Source organism: Meriones unguiculatus, chromosome 3 (genome assembly GCF_030254825.1).
Source record: "Meriones unguiculatus strain TT.TT164.6M chromosome 3, Bangor_MerUng_6.1, whole genome shotgun sequence".
In the NCBI taxonomy this organism is placed as follows: Eukaryota; Metazoa; Chordata; class Mammalia; order Rodentia; family Muridae; genus Meriones; species Meriones unguiculatus.
In genome coordinates, this window is record NC_083351.1 from 145,567,088 (window position 1) to 145,588,397 (window position 21,310).

Here is a 21,310-nt window from a genome sequence, read left to right on the forward strand (position 1 = left end):
CCAGTAAGAAAAGACACAGGACCAGAATGAATTTGAAAATAGGACCCATCCTTCTGGTGCATACATGATACATATCACAACATCAAAGATAGATATTATCTCAGAGTAAAGGGCTGGATAAAGATTTTCAAAGCAAATGGATCCAAGAAGCAAGCTGGTGCAGCTATGCTAGTATCTAACAAAATAGACTTCCAACAAAAATTAACAAAAAAAAAAAGATGGGAAAGGATATTTCATATTCATCAAAGGAAAAAAATCCACCAAGATGATGTCCTCAATTCTGAATATCTATGTCCCAAATACAAGAACACCCACATTCGTAAAATAAACATCACTAAAACTTATATCACACATCAAACACCACACATTAATAGTAGGAGTCTTCTACACCCCACTATCACCAATGGGCAGAACAATGAGACAGAAACTAAACAGATATATAATGGAATTAACAGCTATTATGACTCAAATGGACCTAATATATATCTACAGAACATTTCACCTAAAACAGAAAAGAATATACCTTCTTCTAAGAACTCATGGAACCCTCTCCAAAACTGACCACATACTCAGTCACAAATGAAGTCTTAAAAGATACAAGAATATTGAAATAACCATGCATCTCCTCAGTTCACCAGGGATTAAGGTTGTATTTCAACAACAACAGAAACAACAAAGCCAACTCATGAAATCAGAACAACTCTCTACTGAATGACCACTGGGTCAAGGTAGAAATAAAGAAATTAAAGACTTCCTACAGTCTAATGAAAATCGAAATTCAAATTTGTGGGACACCATGAAAATGGTGCTAAGAGGAACGTTCACAGAACTAAGTGCATATATAAAGATATTAGGGAAAAACAACTCTTTGTTTCATTGATTCTTTGCATTGTTCTCTTTGTTCCTATTTTATTGATTTCAGTCCCTAGGTTGATTATTTCCTGCTATCTACTCCTGTTAGGTGTGTATACTTCATTTTCTAGGGCTTTCAGGTGTGCTGTTAATAACTTGCAAAGATGAAAGCTCTCCAATTTTTTCTCCAGAAACTGGAAACAACCTTTTGCCAAAGAATGGATTTTAAAAATGTGATACATTCATACAATGTATGTATTAAAACAGTATTACTGTTTTAAAAAAATGACATCATGAAATATAAAGGCAAATAGATAGAACTAGGAAAAAAAAGATCATCCCTACTGAGGTAACCGAGACCTAGAAATACAAACATGGTATGTACTTACTTATAATTGCATATTAACTGTAAAGTAAAGGCTAAGCACGCTGCAATCCACAGACCCAAAGAGGCTAAGTATTAAAAAGGACTTATGGGTAGATGCAAGGATCTCCCTGGGAAGGAGAAATAGAATAGATGCTTGGGTGAACAGGGGGCTGGTAGGAATGGGAATAGGAAAGAGTAGTTTGGGGTGGTGGATGGAGAGAATACTGGGAGAGATGGCTGGAAGTGGGAAAACATTTCAGGGGCAAGGTAGAAACCTTGTGTGATAGAAACTCCATGAAATCTGTGAGGGTGATCCTAGCTAAGACTACTTGCAGTAATGGTAGACACAGAGCCTGAACCCACCATACTCTATAACCCAGCAAGTCCTCAAGTGTATAAACTGGGAAACCAATAACCAACCCCAAAATTCTGACCTCCAGTTTGTCATGCCTATAGGAAGTGTTGGGACTTGAATGATCCCAGGGATCCCAGAGAGACTTCATCCAGAAACTCATGGATCAGATTCAGAGTTCCACAGCCAAACATTAGGTGAAGCTCAGAGACTTCTGCCGAACTGGATGAGAAGGAAGGATTGGGGAATCCAGAGGTTTCAAGGATGACACAAGAACACACCCCACAGAATCAACTGACTGGAAATAAAGTGAGTTCAGAGATGAGGGAGCCTGTGTGGGTCTGACCTAGGTCCTCTGCATATACATTTTAATTGTGCAGCTTCGCATTCTTGTGGGATTCCCAACAGTGAGCAGGGGCTGCCTCTGACTCTTTTCCCTGCCTTTGGGAACTTTTTCCTCCGACTTGTTTGTCTCATGCAGTCTTGATGTGGAAATATGTGCCTTCTCTTATTGTAGCTCCTTATGCCTTATTTGGTTGCTATACCTGGAACCCCTTTTGTTGTTGTAATTATTCTTATTCTTATTATTATTATTATTATTATTATTATACCTGGAACCCCTTTTGTTGTTGTTGTTATTATTATTATTATTATTATTATTTTCTGAGGGGAGGTAAAGGAGGGTTGCATATGGAGGAAAGGGGAGGTGGAAGGGAAAGACTGGGGGAAGGGAGAAAGGAGCAACTGAAATCAAAATGAAATAGATTTAAAAAATTAAAAAAAGAAAAAGAGAAGGAAAAGAACTTAAAGAGATCTCATATCGGCAACTTAATAGCACACCTGGACGCTTTAAAAGAAAAAGAAGCTAACACTGCCAAGAGGAATAGACAGCAGAAAATTATCAAACTGAGTACTGAAATCAATAAGTTAAATACAAAGAGAACAACACAAGGAATCAATAAAAGAGTTGGTTCTTTGAGAAAATCAACAAGATAGACAAACCCTTATCCAAAATAACAGAAAGGCAAAGAAAAAGTATCCAAATTAACAGAATCAGAAATGAAAAGTGGGGGCATAACAACAGACACTGAAGAAATTGAAAGAATCTCATTAGGTCTTACTTCAAAATTCTATACTGCAGAAAACTGAAAACTCTAAAATAAATGGACAATTTTCTTGTTAGATACCACTTACCAAAGTTAAATCAAAATCAGGTGAACAATTTAATTAACACCGTAACTCTTAAGGAAATAGGGAAAATAAGGAAATCTCCCAACCAAAAATTGTCCAGGGCCAGATGTTTTTAGCAAAGAATTCTACCAGACTTTCAATGACTAGCTAATATCGATACTCCTCAAATCATCCCACAAAATAGAAACAGAGGAAACTTTGCCAAATTTGACACACAATCACCATGATATCCATACCACACAAAGATTCAAGAAAGACAACTACAGACAAATTTGAACATTGACTTATGAACATTGACTAAAAAGTAGTCAATAAAATACTTGAATACCAAATCTAAGAACACATCAAAAGAAAATTCATCCATCATGACTAAGTAGGCTTCATCCAAGAAATGCAGGTGTATGCGGGTGGATGTGGATGGTACAAGAGGAATTAGATCTGGGGAGGATGGGGTGAAGAATACTGGGAGAGACAACTGGAATTGGGGGCCATCTTGAGAAGGAGCTAGAAATCTAGTGCACAGGAAACTCCCAGAAGTCTAAGATAGTGATCCTAGCTAAGACTCCTAGAAATGGGAAATACTGAGCCTGAACTGGTCACTTCCTATAACCAGGCATGTCTTCCAGTGGAAGAACTGAGACACCAACCCAGCCACAAAGCTTTGACCGACCATTTGTCCTGGCTATAAGATATGCTGGGGTAAAGTGGAGCAGAAATTGTGGGAGTGGCTAACCAATGATTGGTCCAGAGAGGGAGTCCACCCCTGGCACAGGTTGGGAGCCCAGGGCCCAGAGGCTGGATAGTCCAGAGACTGAGGATAGAACCAAACATGACTGGCAAGAAAGGAAAGAAAGAAAAGAGAGAGAGAGAGAGAGAGAGAGAGAGAGAGAGAGAGAAAAGGAAGGAAGGAAGGAAGGAAAGAAAGAAAGAAAGAAAGAAAGAAAGAAAGAAAGAAAGAAAGAAAGTTAATGAAGTGATTCCTAATGATATTCTGCTATACTCATATATTGGTGCCTAGCCTAATTGTCATCAGACAGGCTTCATCCAGAAACTGATGGAAACAGATACAGGGACCTCTAGCCAAACATTAGGCAGAGCTTGGGAAATCCTGAAGAAGATGGGCAGGAAGGACTCCTAAGAGTCATAAGGGTCAAGGACATCCCAAGAAAGCCCACAGAATCAACTAACCAGGGTTCACATGGAGCTCCGAGAGACTAAACAGACAACCAGGGAGCCTGCATGGCCTTACCCAGGCTCTCTGCATATAAGTCAATTTTGTAGCTTGGTCTGCTTGGGGGACTCCTAATAGTGGGATTAGGGGCTGTCCCCGACTCTTTTGGCTACTTTGGGACCCTTGTCTTACTAGGTTGCCTAGTCCTTAATAAGAGTGGTGGTCCTTAGTCCTACTGTAACTTGATGTACCACGGTTGGTTAATATCCATGGGAGTCTTACCCTTTTCTGAAGAGAAATAGCGGAGAAGTGGATGGGGGGGGGAGTGACAGGAAGGAGAGGGGAGAAGGGATACCGAGACTGAGATGTAATATATGAAAGAAAAACAAACAAAACAGAACGAAGCAACAACAAAACAGTTTTCTTGCTACTGCCAGAAGCCTAAAAGAATCTCTTAAATGCTGAATCAACCTTTTCACAAGGAAAATAACCACATCTAAAGAACCTTGGGTAGCCTTTTGTCAAAACTCAAAACCCCAGGTAGAGGCAAGTACAAGCAATGCTGATTACCTGAGAGGCCTTTGCCAAGAGTCAAGCATTAATTTTCTTCTCCTACTGTATTTGTGCTGGAAGAAAAACACATACTTTCAAACGTACTATGGGCATGCACATACTCTTCCTAAATGCTTAACGTTGCCTGGATATTAGATTAGCTCAAGCATCTCTGGATAGTTTTTAGCCACTTCTCATCTGTTTGAGAGAGGTATACTTAGCTACCATGTTTATTTATCTACTTTGGTGTTAGCTACAGCTCTTTTCTTTCAATCACCCATTTTTCCCTAAACATTTCCACCTACCTTCAAATATATTTCTAAGCATGTGTGTTGGCTTTTAGAACATGTGTTTATATAAATATTAAAAATGGTATTTGATAAAGTGATTTGTAACTTTTCCTTCATGGTGTACATGTTTTTAATCCTTAAAATAGGGCTAACAGATAATATCCGAAAAAAACATTGCAAAATGAACATGACCACTATAGATCAGTAGGGTCATACGTATTTAAAAGAACTAAAATGTTAAATATTTTGGTCAGAAGGAAGTGGATAGTGTTTGAAAAGACAGATAGGTCTTTCCATGATTTGAGGGTTAAACGATATATACAACAAACAACAGTTTTTAAATATGTATACCTGTGTGTGTGGTATGTGTGGTGTGTGTGTGTGTGCGCATGTGAGTGTGTGGTGTGGTGTGTGGTGTTTGCACAGGTGTGTGCATTTGGGAGCCAGAAGACAATGTTTCTGAATATTCTTCTATAGTTCTCAACCTTGTTTGGGAGGAGAGGGTCTCTGACCATTGGAGATTTGTCTATGTCCACACTCTGACTTGGGGTTGCAGGTATGTGTGGCCATGCCCAAACTTTATGTGGGTACTAAGACTCCAACTAGAGTCTTCTTGCTTGAGCATCAAGCGCTCTGAAGCACTCAGCCATCTCTCGGTATCTCCACAAATATGTATATTTACATACTGATCAAGGACTTAATATGAAAAAGTGAAACTTATGTTTCAAACACAAACTTGGAAGGTCAAGTGAGCTCACTGTTTCAGCCCAACATCACCTTATGAAATGTTTTGTTACAGCCTCAGAGTCTTCTCAAAATTACATAAAAAGCATGACAGTATTTGCACAAGTTTTATTCTTCACATACAGTTGATATAATTTAATCATAATAAAATTGTGCCATAATAAATTCTCAGAAGGATTTAGGGCTATGCCAAGCATTTGGGAAGCTGCACAGTGATAGCCTGAGTCACAATTTTATCTATATCAGAAGACACCGAGGGCACTGTCTACAAAACAGCCATTCATCAAGACCAGATCCCCAGCACACTTAGATAGCAAAACAGTAAAATGCCATTGTTCAAAAATAACCTGGCATATCCCTTTACAACAGAATATTTACGTGACATAAAGACGTCTTTGATGAGGCAAACTGCATGTTGAATTTCTTTGGAAACTCTGTCATTTTTGTCTAACGAACCTAAATATTTCTGTAATTATAACAAACTTTATTTTTAAAGGACAAATTCACAAACTTTATGTTTCATCTAGTATTAGAGATTACTTTCTAGGAAAAAATATAAAAGATCTATAATTAATGTAATAGGCAATAAATGCCTCATTGAAAACATTGATTCAAACCATTTATTCATTAATTCAACAAGTTTTTACTGAAAGTCTAATTCTTCTTCAAGCTATTTCACTGGTAATTGGAGGAACAAAGAGGAGAAATATTTAAGTCTTGAAAAAATTTCCAGGTATTATTAAGCACCATGGTAATAAATAAATATCATAAGTAAACACGACTGTGTCAATCAGAAGTACACTGCTTTACCTTTGAACTGAAAGACATTGTGATCAATGTGACAGTTATACTAAGATTTCAAAGATGAAAATGAAAGGGGGCTCAAGGACAAGTGAAGAAGGCACCTGGACATGTCAGAAACAATCTTTTGAAGACTCGGTAATAGAATGAATGATAATAAATGATAATAGAATGAAGAATAATAAAACTTTCAAGACTCTTGAATTTCTAAAACCTCAGCTTTCTCTTTTTAGTTTTATTTTTCTCTGAAATAAACACTTCAGGCAATGGTGTACATCTACTCAAATTAATATCTATTAACAGCACTTTCCAGACAAAAGTACTGAATTATCAGCATCTATCTCTCCAATGAACTGAGCATGTACTGTGGGTCAAAATACACTCAATGAAGTTTACAATAAATCTCAGCTTCTTGCTATGACTCATGAAGTTGTATTAATGCTTTCATTCTCCAAGTGAGAATAATGGAGCATAGAGAAGTTGAGATTATCTTTCAAAATCACTCAGTTAAAATAATTTGAGAGTTGTCATTTGAATTCCAAATGATACTCTTAATCACTTTTGGAGTCTGCTAGAAACTGTAAATACATATGTTTAGGAGACTTTTTTTAAGCACAAGAGCATTTTTCTGAAGCATATCTACAACAATCCAGCTAAATCAGTGATGTTAGTAAACAGCAAGGTTTTTCAGCTCTGAATCAACTGTATGCAGTTTCAATTGTGCACTGAACACTGATTCTAAGTCTCCATTTCCCACAGAAGCACCTGCTTAGGTTGATAACACATCTTTCCAATGTGGATGAAAATGGTTTTTTAACCCCTGCTTCCTGGCCTTAGTCCCACTCAAAATACTCTGTCTTTGTTACCTGATTATCATGAAATGTTTTTAGATTCTATATAACAAACACTCCCTATTCTCCAGCCTAAATATTTATAAATAGGCCTACATTCAGATAACTTATTCTGCAGAAATTTTATTTTAGTAACGAATGCAACGTAGTTAAGTAAAGTTTTTCTTTCCTGTTTCCTGTTCCTCTTTTTGGTTTCTGGAGAGAGATCTTGCTAAATAACCCTAGCTGACCTTGTTTCCTGAGTGTTGGAATTGAAGGCAAGAGTCACCATAAACAGCTAGGAATGTTTTGTTTAATTGAAGAATTTTTTTTATTTGTTCAAGAGATGTATCAAAATCACCACTCAAAATCTACATTTTTCTATATCTGATAAATAAAATATATTTGTAGGGATTCCAGGCCATCTCCGTGCATGGTCCTTGTTTGACACATCAGTCTCAGAAAAGACCCCTGTGCCCAGATTTTTTGGTTCGGTTGCTCTCCTTGTGCAGCTCCTGTTCCCTCCAGATCTTTCTACCTCCCCCTTCTTTCAAAAGATTCCCTGCCCTCTGCCCAAAGTATGGCTATGAGTTTCAGCATCTGTTTTAATACCCTGCTGAGTAGAGTCTTTCAAAGGCTGTCTGTGATGCATGTATATAACCTAGAACCCCTGCACAGAAGTAGCTCATGGCAGCTCAGTGTCTAAGAGGGTTCCCCAATAATAGGAATAGGGACCATCTCTGACATGAACTCATGGGCTGGCTCTTTGATCACCTCCACCTGAGGAGGGAACAGCCTTACAAGTCCACAGAGGAAGACAAAGAAGCCAGTCCTGATGAGACATGATAGACTTGGGTCAGATGGACAGGGAGGAGGACCTCCTCTATCATTGGACTGGGGAAGGAGCATAGGAGAAGAAGAGGGAGAGAGGATGGGATTGGGAGGGGATGGAAGAGGGGTCTACAGATGGGATACAAAGTGAATAAACTGTAATTAATAAAAATTAAATAAAAATTTAAAAAAACACTTGCATGACTTACTATGAGGAACATTTTCTAAATTTGCTTTCACCAATTTTTCAGTTTTAACACAGCACTTCTAAAAACTGTTTAGAAATTTACTACTCAAAACACATAATAAAGCTCATACAGAAGACAGTGCAGATTCAACTCTATTTGTAATCCAGAGAGTATTCTCTCAAAACATGTTAGTTACATATATAAAGCTAATGAGGTTCAGCAACACATGAAACAAATCACAGGAAAGCTAAATGTACACAGGGGTATGTAGGAGAAGATTACTTACTAAATCATTTATTGCATAAATTATCTCTTCTTTAAAAAAAAAAAAAAAACATGATCTTACCATATTTCTAGGCTGGCCTTGAGTTCACCATATAACTGAGGGTAACCTTGAATTTAGATCCTCCTAACACAACCTTCCCAGGGCTGGCATTACAAGTAAATGCCACAGCATAACATGTACACAACCTCTATATGTTTGAAGTTCAATCCCTGTGAAAATTTGTACACTGAAGCATAGCAAGTTGACAAGAAATCATAGGTTGAACTATCATGCTACCAAAACGTGGTCCTCATCTACTCCACCTACAATTATGTAGCATATTATACCAGTAGAACAAATTCACAGGGATCCATGACATCTCGACGTACTTACATTATCAAGTGCATAGCCCTCCATGCAACTTAAATAGTTTGGGTATTTTCCAGGAAATAATTCTCCTTGTCCTAAGGGATAAGCCCCATGATATCAGCTGAAATTTTCAATGGGGCATTATCAAAGTCATTCACCACTTAACAAGCCTCTCATGCTGGAACAGCTGTTCATCTGAAAGGATTTTTTTTTTAAATTTTCTATGATCCTAAGCTAATCTCACTTGAGCTAGAAAATAAGGTATTAGACTATTTTGCATGTTCTATCACTTTGTGACAAGAAAGCCAATTTTGCACTTCAGTAAAGGCAGATTGTAAATTTAGCATGAATTGAACCAGTAGCTGAGTTGCAATTTCTGGCAAATGCCTCATCAGCGCATTAATGTATATTACCAAGATAACCACTTCAGCCGGGCAATCAGGAAAGTAGAAGACACAAACATTTGGTAGGAAATTTACTCTCCCAACATCTACAAAACAAAGCCCCAAACCCAAAGCTATCAAGGATCGTTGTCATTTTTACATGGTAGTATAAAAAATGATTAAAAAATAATAATATTGGAAATGTAGATTTTAAAATCAGGTAAACACGCTTTAAACCTCCTTAATACTCCTTGATACTCTCTTCTTCCATTTCGGGTGTCTATCCTGTTTCCCCTTCTGAATGAGAATTAAATATCTTCAGTAGGGTCATCCTTGCTGTTTAGCTGCTTTAGGTCTGTAGATTTCAGTATGTTTATTGAAGGAGATGCTGAGACTCCTAGCCAAACTTTGGGCAGAGTGCCAGAATCTTTATGGTAGAAGAGGGAGATAGGAAGACCTGGAAGATGACAGGAGCTTCACAAGAAGAACAACAGAGCCAAAATACCTGGTAGAAGATGAGGGAGGGGGCTGCAGTGGGGATACAAAGTGAATAAGTTGAAATAGATAGATAGATAGATAGATAGATAGATAGATAGATAGATAGATAGATAGATAGATAGATTTGTTAAAAAAAAATAAAAAACAAAGACAGAAGAGACTTCTGCGGACCTCATACTTAATAGGGTGAGATTTTTTTTTTCACCAGCCCAAAATGTGACTGCATTTTATTTATTTATTTATTTATTTATTTATTTATTTATTTATTTATTTATTTTCAATGCAGTTTATTCAGGAACCTTGAACAATCATCTGACCCTGGGGAAAGCCAGCCCACAGCTTAAATAGCCTCTGGGTAGCCAACCCCATCGTGCATGTGAGATTATTTTTTAAATACTCTTTTAAAGCTACAGTATCTTAAAATTTCATTCTCACCATAAATAAAGACAAATATCAGCTTTGAAGACCCCTCAAACTTTTGACCCTTCCTACCAACTACTATTTGTGACTGCTGATCTGGAGACAATTATCTACAATTACTGTTTTTACCGATCCATCTGTCTTTACTGTGCATGGCACCGTTATGTGATTCTACTCCCATATTCCTTTGAAATTTTCAGTTTCTCACATTAGGGACTTTTAAAAAGTCTATATCGCACACTTTCTCAGTTAATATATTACACTATTAATTTATTTTTGTTCCTTGAATTTTCCCTGTAATGCCATATTCCAGTCAAGCAGAAAATTCTACTTACATTTCTTGTTCTCCAGTACAGAATTCTCTTTATCTAATTCTGAAATGTGGTTTCTATGTTCTCTACTCTCAGGGATTTTTTGTTTGCCTAATTTCAATAAATGGGACTGTCCAATGGCTTTTGTTACAACTTTTATATCAATATGATAAAATTAATATTTATTATCACAAATTTTCTCCAGCTTCTAGACATATACTTAAAGAAATATGCAATCTATATATCTTAGATTCACCTTGTTTTAGTTTATTCATCTAGCCAACAATTTTATTCAATTATTCAGTAAATATTTATGGTTTTGGCACCAGTCCTGTATAATTCCTAAACAGTAAATACCTTCTCCTAAGGAATTTTTTCGTGCTCATTTCTAACCTAAATGAACAAAATATTTGTTCAAGCCAATGCAGTTCTACTGCTAAATTCTATATTCTGCCATTTTTCCAAGCAACAAATCTTCTACTATTCTCTACCTTCCATCCAACCTCCTCAATATCTTTTCAGTTTGTCTACAGTCATTACAAAAGTATTCATTTCTCACCTGGCTGTTGCATGGGCAATTAACATTCTCTGAAATAACACCTTTGTGTATTTCCCTCTCTTTCCCCCTCCACTGAAATGACACTCATAAAAATACGGTCATTGCATTTTCTAACATGTTTCAGTGGCACCATTTTGTTTTAGTGGGGAAAATGTATAAGTCATAATGTTCAATACAATCTATTCCAATCACATCTCATTTTCCCCCAAGCTCTCTCTCTCTCAGATGCCCCAGGTACCCTGAGGTAACATATTCTGTATGTGCCTTGCACATTTTTACTTGGCCTATTCTGGAGGTTACCATACACTGACAGTTTGCTGTCTTTCCTGCTGAAGGGTGCCTGAAATGGGGGAGGGAAAAATTTATTGGCAAGAAATGTGAGAAAAATAAACAGTGTGTGATCTCACATACATGTAGATTCATTTTTCTTGTGTGTGTATGTGTGTGCGTCTGCTCATCTGTATGAGCACCACATCTGTGCAAGTGACAGCAGAGTCCAGAAAAGGGAATTAGAGTTGCAGATGGTTGTGAGCCACCCAGTGTCAGTGCTGGGAACCAAACTCAGGTCTTCTGCAAGAACAGCAAGTGCTCTTAACTGCTGAGACAACACTCTAACTTCTTGTGTGGATTCTTAAAATGCTGAATTCATGGAGGGAAAGAGCAGAGTGGTGGTTACCAGGGCAGAACACAGAGTGAAGAAGTAAAGTTTTCAGTTGTGCAAGCTAAATAAGTTCTACAAATAAAATGCATGTCTGTAGAAATCTGCTTTCTAATTCCACAGTATACATTTGAAACACTGAGAGAGTAGACCTTCACTGTTCCCACTGCATAGAGAATAGGAAATTATGCAGATAAATGGATATAATTAGCTGATTTGTACAAATTTCACTATGTACATCACAATGGTGTGTCATACACCTTAAATATATACTGTTTTAATGAATAACCTATGTGTGAGCAGACCTAACAACAAAAGTTAAGAGGTACTAAGTAAGTAGCCCAGGTTCTTCGTCACCAAGCACAGTAGTTCTGAGTCTTGGCAACATATATAGTCTATAGGGGTCTCCAGCATGGTAGGACATATTGGTGACTTGGCCTATTACTGCTACTAGGTTGCCTTCCCCCCCAATCTGTCCCATCTCATTGTAATTTGGGGATCTATCCTAGTTAACTTCAGATATCAACTTGACATTGACATGGTGTCACATGGGAAAAGGAGACCTCAACTGAAGGGCTACCTCAATCAGATTAGCCTTTGCTCGTGTTTGTGATACATTTTCTTAAGTGCTAATTGATGTAGCAGGGCCTAGCCCAGCATGAGTGATGCCATCCCTAGGCTGGAGGGGCTGAGCCACATAAGAAAGGTACTTGAGCAAATCAGAAAAAGCAAGCCAGGAAGCAGCCTTCCATTATACTATAGAGTCTATTGTCTCTGCCTCACTGCCTGCCTTAAGCTCCTATCCTGGCATCTTTGATGATAGACTACAGCTTGTAAACCAAATAACCCCTCCTTCACCAAGTTGGACATGGTCAGTGTTTTATCACAGCAACAGAAAGGCAAAATAATACAGGATCACTTTTCAAAGTAAATTGTTAGCCAGGAAATATTTGCAAGAGGGTTACCTTATGGAGAAACCCAAATTAAAACATATGACAGCTATGTATAATGCCTTAGTTAAGTTCTGGCAGCTTGGGCCATATTTTCTTGGTTCAGGCTCTTTGCACATTCTCTCCTATCTTCTTGCCTCCATATTCTTTGCCTTTTTCTTCTAAGACAGAATCTAAACATTGACTTCCCTGACAAGTTTAGTGTGACATTTTTGCCACCTTTGTTGAAATCTTTCACCATAAAAATTTCAACCAAGACTATGATATCTTTATAAAATCTAATGCTTTTTCTAGACTAGTATTTAGCATGTTTGTGCCAACATCCTTTCCCACTATTTCTTAGGGCTCCATGTTCCTTACTATGTTCCTTCACTCACCACCCAGCAATAGCAGACACTGTAAATTCCTCTATAAAATATGTTGAGTGGATATTAAATATATGAGTAAATCATATTAAAATAATTCAGCAACAAAATCAACTTCTGTACACAAAAAATAGCAAAAAAATAGTTTCACACAACAAATCTCAAAAAACATGTAGTTGGCAATAAATATAACCCAAAGCAGCACATTTACATCTACCTGAAAACTAGATCACAGCCATTTATTCTATGCAGATCACACTATAAGAGTTAATGAACTGTTTAATGAGTCAATCCTGGGTATTAACTGATAACCACAATGAATTGCATTTGCTCTCCTGTTTTGTGCATGTGCCTATAGAAACTATGACTGCATGATTCCACCAAGAATGGAAAAATAACCTTTTGGATCAACTTCCTTACATTCTTGCCATTTGATGTTGCTCCAGAAAAGCATGAGATGCGTGATACTAACCTCCCTCTCCAGTAGCAAAGTAGAGAGACAGGTGAGCCTCTTTTCCAGGATGCTTTGAAACATGTAGCCAGAGGCTGCAATGGCTTGTTTTACAGGACTCTTTTCCCTCCTCTCAATCATCTGAAGCTATCGTTTATTGAAAAGCTGACTTTCAAAGCACACTCTAGAACAGCTTTTCTGTACAGCTGCAATGCTATTTAAAACTTCCATGAATATCTCCACAAAAACCAAGAAAAATTTAAGCTGAAATCATGCTCTCAGGAAGGACATAGTAGAATATGACCCTAAGGGAGAAAAAAAAATTAGAAAAGGAAGTCTGGTTGTTAATTTAATGAGTAAATTATACAATCAGACTCATGACTTTTCCTCTGAGGTAGACGAGCACCTAAAGTTATTAAAGAAGTCAACCTTCAGGCAACTTTATTAGCCTCTGGTAGACACTTGCAGACTGACTGTCTTTAAGCCACTACTTAATAGGCTCCAGAAAAGTGAACAAATGCCTCACTTTCTGCTATGATAGGATTAAAGAATAAGCACTAAAAGCAATTCACTAGACACTAGGCACATGGTCCAATGCAGCAGTATCACTGTGAAGAGCCCAAAATCAAATCTTCATGACTATACCAGTTAACCTCAAGCCCTTATTTCCCACACCACTTCAGGGGATGGGGTTTCAGTAACCCACTGGTGATTCTAGAAACAATTATAGGATGCTTTAACCTCATGCAAGCAGTGATATGATCTTCCTGCGGTGATCAAACTATCCCATTCTAGTCCTTTAAGATCTCTTCACCTCTCTGTATAATGTTAATACTTCCTTGAATCTCATCAAAGTGAAAACTTTTAGAATGTGGCCTTCTGCATTGCAACCCACATGTTCCTTGTTTAAAATATTCTATTGCAGTCCTGACAAATGACCTGACAAATGAAATTATATTCGATACCAGTCACTATTATTTTGTGTTTTGGAGCTATTTATTCTGAAGCCATTGATAAAAACTAGCTGATTACACCTTTGGAAGATCTCAGAAATCACTGACCAAAGAAAAAGGAGCATGAGAACTGTTTTGTATTCCAAGTGTTTTGTATACCAAGTGTTATGAAAGTAGTATGGCTCATTTTTGCTAAATTTTAGCTTCTTATGTAATAGGGTCCCAAAGCTGTGACTAAGTGGATGCTTGGTAAAGTGTTGATTCACTTCAAATAAAGAAATGGCACAATATCTGATGGCTATGGCAGAATGACTGTAATATATAAACAAGAGGTCCGTGCAGCCTGATGCTTTGCATGGCATCTGGCACAAACAGAGCATTTTACAAAAATTTCTTGATAGAATGTATAAATGAATGAGCACAAGCTGGAGACCCCAGTGCGTTTAAAAGAACTGGAGGTCCACATAATTGTCTTAACTCATCATTTCATCACAAAGCATGATTAAAGTGCCCATCAGATTTAACCAAATTTAATCGTATTACAAAGCCTTGTTAAATTAATAAATGAAAATGTAATGTCATTTTGAGCTCTTGTTATACTGTGAGAGCCTGCTGGTCCCTTGGTTTAAAAATACCTTTCTAGGAGACTGAAAGCTGTACTCTTTTTCTCATGTTGTTCTTTCCTTTGTTTCCGTAGGAAACAGTGACTTCCAGGGATCCAAGATGACACAACACAGATTGCCACCCTGCAGTTGCCAAGGAGATAATGTATGTCATTCCTACAAATAACATGTTGCTCATGCCTTCATTTCCTTTATCTACCGTTTTAAGATTTTTTTTCACCTGAGCTGAATGCAAATAGTTTTCGATGGGAGCTGATGGAAACATTTCTTCTGAAAATCCCTGTTTAGCCCCTCCTCCCAAGGCATTGATCACATTACATATGCAGCTTCTGGAAGGTCTGGACTTATTTTATGCCGATTTTGGAACTGGTGACTCAGCAGTTTTCAGCGGGGAGGGGGACATCCTGAATACTGTCTGCCTGTGTTCTAAGTAAAGGTCCAATTAAATCCACACCTGGCACTAACATATTCCAGTTTGAAATGGCCTACCACCAAAGCAGCTGCACTCAGTTGAATGTCAGTGGAAAGAGGGAAGCAAAGGGAGAAGAAGGGAAGGAAGAATACAGAAGAAGAGAAGGATGAAGAGGCAGGAGGAAAGGAAAGAAAATGAAGAAATGCTTACAGGTCACTTGCAGTGATATGGACTGAACATCTTTAAGACAGATTAAAAAAATAGTAAAATTGAAGATACTGGGTGACATCCTAGTTAGCAAAGGCAGAGCCCATATTTCAACCCAGGCATAGGATGATGGATAGGAGGTGTTTCCTCATGATTTAGTGAAACATAACCCAATCACCCCAGAACACAGGAAAGAAGGGATAGGGCCCCCTGTTATTGTTGGACTTAACTATAAAGCCCTCAGGCTGTCTCACATTTGGGGTCAAAATCACCCCGAAGACATCTTCAGTGTCTCAGAACTGAATTTTGGTTTGTCAGCTAGACTGTCCTACAGTAATACTGGAAATAGTAGCATCAAGTGAATGGTTATTACAAACAGTGCTGGGCATAGGCATTTGAAGCTGTAGCCTCACCATCTTATTTCAGTACTTTTCTTAGTGTTTACGGAGAACTTTGCCTTAGAAAAAAAAGTCCCCAGAACTGTAAAATATTCTACCTGTGACTCTAGATAGGACTGAACTATGAAGCTGCTCAGTAATAAGATTTGCACTGAGTATCCAGTCTTTGCTTCAACCACTAAAACAATCAGTCTTTATCTCTTAGAAATCTATCAAACTATTATCGTAAGCACAGAGACCCTCAGCTAGAGAAAAATGGGATATTAATGACATGAAGAGAGAACACTGAGGAGCAAACACAATCATCAGACTGTGGAGAACATCCAAAGTAGAGAGCAGGAACAATTGTGGTGAGCTGGTGAAAAAGAAGCAAAGAATTGCGTCTCATTGCTGCATTACTGGGAGGGTGTGATTGCGATCATTCTACCGTGCTGGTAGATTGGCCCAGAATGAACATCCATATGCTTTATTTCATGTAGCAATGAATACATGCTATTCATTGAGATGATGCTGCACAATGAATTCAGCTCACAGCATAGCCCTAAATCAGGTCTCTCAAGTAAAAGCACAAGCCCAGCAAAAGGGTTCATCCCAGAATGCAACACTTGGGTTCATAGTGATCTCTGGGAGTCCACTGCATACTGTTATTCAAGCCAGCAAATAGGATTAATCTTTTTAGGGTCTCCTCCGTGCTCAAAACATTCCTCAAAATGGAAGCACTTAGTGAGAAAGGCATCTCTCAGAAGGACAAAGACCAGAGATGTGCCACAGAATTCCTCTTCTCACATTCATTGTCTTGACTTTCCTGTACTTGTCTTGCCTCAAAAAAGGTTAAAAAAAAATCTATTCTGTTCATTTGTCCTAAATGAGGAAAACAATCTAATTTTTCTGAGAATAAAAACCTGATGTTTTCTGTCTTACATTATAAAACATTTTGCCTGCATCTTATATAATCACTATCACACAATAGAACTGTTGAGAGCACCCTCTCTCACTCTCCCTCCATTCCTCCCCCTGCATGTGAGAGAGAGAGAAAGAAAGAGTGTGTGTCTGTCTATCTATCTGTCTCTCTCTGTATGTCTCTCTCTGTCTCCTTCTCTGGAACTTAGAACTGCTATGATTTCTGCAAGTATGACTGACTAGTGACACTAAATGGCTAAAAAATGACTGCATAGCCATGAGAAAATTAGTTGTGGTACCTAATTATCCTAAAGTGTCTCATGGGTTTCCGGAATCCTCTATTAATTGAAATTTTTTTACCATTAACTCTATTATAGTATAACATTACAGTCACATAAATCTGTATTACTGTTTGAGGTTAAATACTTCTTGCAAGTTTCAGTGGTCAGGGCAGGATGCTTCTGCCACAACAAATGTTAAACTGGGTTGACCATAAGGACAGAAGTCGTAAATTTGAACACTTGCAGATGTGCGTAAAAAGATGGCATATTCATTACATGCTAATTGAAAAATGTTCTTTCTAATTTGCTATGAATCTGAGAATCATGTAGAAAAATTATTTTGATCAATAAAAATGAAGATAAAATATGCCTATCCATATTCTAGCTCATGATGTATTGATATATTTCTTTACACACATTTAAGGTAATGCATTAGATAAAAATAATTTGCTGTTCTACAATGACTATTATTCATGACAGACATACAATCCTGAATGATTTATGGAATTTTGAAAGATGAATGTAATTCATAAAGAAACAGTGGGAAATTAAGTATAAGTAATACAAATGAAATATTAAATGTTCTAAAGAATTCATTTTTAAATTAACAGAAAACAAATAGGAATCCCTGTATAAAAGTCTCATTCTATTTCTTATGAATTGCTGGAGGATACTAAAATAACTTTCTGTCAGCAGCTCAGGTCCCCATTGACTATAATCTATTTCAGTCCCAAAATGTATTCTTGTTCTGTGGATAATAGGTAACCTCGCTGATGCCATTTTTAGAGCAGCCCCATTAGCAAACATTAGGCAGACAGCATGTGAACATTTTTCAGGATCGGCTGGAGCAAAGTGGGTTTCTTGCAAAAGCAGCAATAGTGAGCTGAGCACATGGGAAAGTGCCCATTGAAGCTCGAAATTTATACAAACCTCTGCTGCTTCGAGTCAAACTAAAATAAAGCGACTTACAAACAGTCCTGTGGAGAACTGTAAGATGCCCACAAAGGATTTGCTCTCCTCTGCTCCGGGCACATTGAGTGGAGCTCCAAATTTATAACATTTCAGTTGTACAAACAAACAACAAAAACAAAGCAGCCAACTTATTAGTGCTAGTAATTATAATCAATGAAATTAGCAAATAATTAGTTTGCTGCTATAATTAGGCATATGGAAAAAAATAACTGTCAGTCATATCTGCCTCATCTTTACTTCAAAAGACTGTCATCAACCACCTATTTATTTTAACCACCTAACCACAAAATTGTGGGATTTTTATATAGTTTCAACCTATAAACATAGACTTTCTATAGAAAAACAATCCCAAAAACTCATGTTTTCATGGAAGAATCAACCACTCAAGGTCAATTACATCTGGTGTTGTACATTGACCAACCACTGCCATCCCTAATGTTAGCTAAAGAGATCCTCGAAGAAAGGAAATTGCAGGTTACTCAGTGGTTTCCAGCTCCTTGCTTACTATTTTAGAAAAGCCCATTTAAGGTACACAGAGACCTCTATTTGCCACCTTACAAGTGAAATGTTAATCAAATCTGTTCTTTGAAGATCACCACAAAGGTCTTTCCTCATACAAACCAGAGAGCATATCTGTGTGTTCTAAGAATAACTTAACCAGAGTAATTCACTGACTCTAGCTGCCTTCCCACCAACACCATTCTGTGGTGGAAAGTAGAGATTATAGCCCACATACTCAAATTAAAGCTCAAAGCTATATCTAATGGAAGAACAAGGATAACACTTGTTTCATATGGGAGAGTTAAAAAAAAACAAAAAAACAAAACAAACAAACAAACAAACAAAAAACAGGTGGCTTGATGTTAAAAGGAGAGTCACCTAAATTTCCTTGAGTTATCCCAAGTCCTTAGGTAGGTCTCAAAAAAATCAACAAAACAAAACAACAGTGTTGTAATAAACTTAACTGTAATCTGTGATATTGCTTTGACTCAAGACTTTGTGTTATTGTTAGTATTTTGAAGAAACAGCAGTTGTTTCATTCATCTTATTTATTTATTTATTTTATTGACTTAGTCAATAAATACTGAGGTATTAGGTTCTATGCTAAATATTAGTCTTAGTTGTAATAGTCTTTTAAAAATATGCCTGATAGATTAACTCCATTTAGGCATATGGAGAGGTCACCTCGTAACCAAACAGGACTACTGGCAGATAGAGAGGAACCTCAACCCATTCACAAAAACTTCTACCCAGAATTTACCTTGCCTACAAGATGTGCAGGAATAAAAATAGAGAAGAAATTGGGGGAATGTGCAACCAACGTGTGGCGCAACCTGAGACCCACTCCATGGGAGAAAGCCAACCCCTGATGATATTGATGATGGTGTACTGTGTTTACAGACAGGAGCCTAGCATGGCTGTCCCCTGAGAGGCTCTTCCCAGAAATGGATCAAAACAGAAAGTAGACTCACAGCCAAATTGTGAGAAACTGGGTAGAGTGTAGGGAGCCTTGAAGAAGAGTAGGGGTGTGTGTAGGGGGTGTAGAATAGAATGACCTAGAGGGTACAGGAACTCTGCAAGAACATGAAGAGTTCAAACTAATCTAGTCCCATAAGGGTTTGCAGAGGCTAAAGCAGCCACCCAGAACCATGCATGGACTAGATCTAGGTCCTCTACACATTTATACCCAATGGTCAGCTTAGCCTCCATGTTGGTCCCTAGATAGGGGATCTGAGCTGTCTCTGACATGGTCTCGGTTGCATGCTTTTCAATCACTTCCCCCTGGTGGGGATGCTTTGCTAGGACACTGTGAAAGAGGACATACACAGTCCTGATTTGATTGGATATGGTGGGGTGAGGTTGTGGTGGGGTTCCCCTTTTGAGGGGCAGGGAAGGGGGAATGGAGGGATGAAGGAGGGATGGAGGTGAGGGACTGGGAGGAGAGGAGAAAGAGGAGTAAGATTGAGATGTACAGTGAATAACTAAATAAGAAAACGTGAAAAAAAGAAAGAGGAGTCAGCTTTTTTTTTAAACTAGAGACAATAACATTTGTATACAAAAACTGGCTTTCTGCTCTTCGTACAGTGTTCCCACTGACCTTTGAGAATTTGTACATGTTAATTCTCAGGCAAAGCACCAAAGATCTAGACACAGAGAAAGTGCAAACATGGCCAAATGTGGGATGTGCACACTGAAGATCACCAAAAAGGACAATAAAAGACACTTTGAGGAAGTGATCTGAGATCTGAGAGGGGCAAGAGATCTGAGAGGGGCAAATGTCTTGTGGAGTCAGCTACAAGGAAACATTAAGTAAGAGTCTCATACACAAGGTATATGAAAAATTCTGCCTTCTTAAAACTATTGGAAAATTGACCAAAACACATATTTGTCTTTTACAAAGACATTTTTCTTACATAATATGCTCTAATTCATTTAAGTGAAATGAAATAAGTCATACTCAAACTGATGTATCTTGAAACTGCTACATCATCCGAGGCTGAGCAAAAAGCTGGAAATTCAGAGATGTATATTATGTTGTGAGAAAATTAGCTCCTCAAAATAGCAAGGAGAAAATTGGCAGCTTAGTCAAATAAACCAGAAGGAATGAATAATTTTACTCAGTAGCTTACAGACTAGAACTTGCTGCAAAATATATCCAAACATTGAGAGAAGTTTGTTTCAAGCTTTGTGTACTTTAAAGCTGTTTCTTTTTCTACCCCACACAGAAGTGTTGGTCTAGCCATATTGTTGACAGAGACGGGAAAAGGTCAAATAAAAATTACTTTAAGTTCATACAGAGTTTCCAATGAGGAAGTGTGGTTCTTTCACGGACTGCCTCCATAGGATTTATACCTTCATTATATAAATAACGAAATCAGTAGGAGATACTTCTTGAGCACCTGATCGATGCTCAGCAGCTGTGCTGGAATCATTCAGAAAAAAAAGTAATAGAGTAAATTGAGAAATAAAAACCCTAACACCATGCTAATAGTTATAAATTATATGGCAATTCTAAAATGATCCTTCCTCTACTCTATGAATATCATAAGTCAACTAATGATATTTACAGTAATGAGCTGGCTCATTTCTGGGCTATTCTGTTTCATCTGCTGAATATCAGTATAATGCAAGATTCACCATCTATATTCTCCTGACAGCCACCATG

General features: G+C 37.7%; 1 protein-coding gene across 3 annotated transcripts in view; it reads right to left on the bottom strand.

Annotated features, from left to right (window-relative positions):
* Gabra4 (gamma-aminobutyric acid type A receptor subunit alpha4) overlaps positions 1-21,310 on the bottom strand; it is a 91,536-nt gene that overhangs the window by 17,484 nt on the left and 52,742 nt on the right. The window contains exon 9 of one of the 3 annotated variants that reach the window (XM_060380722.1): positions 14,987-15,097. The exons of the other annotated variants lie outside the window; for them this stretch is intronic. Coding sequence (XP_060236705.1) covers positions 15,020-15,097 — 78 coding nt within the window. The 3' untranslated portion in view covers positions 14,987-15,019. The remainder of the gene's footprint in view (positions 1-14,986; positions 15,098-21,310) is intronic. 3 annotated transcript variants of the gene reach the window in all.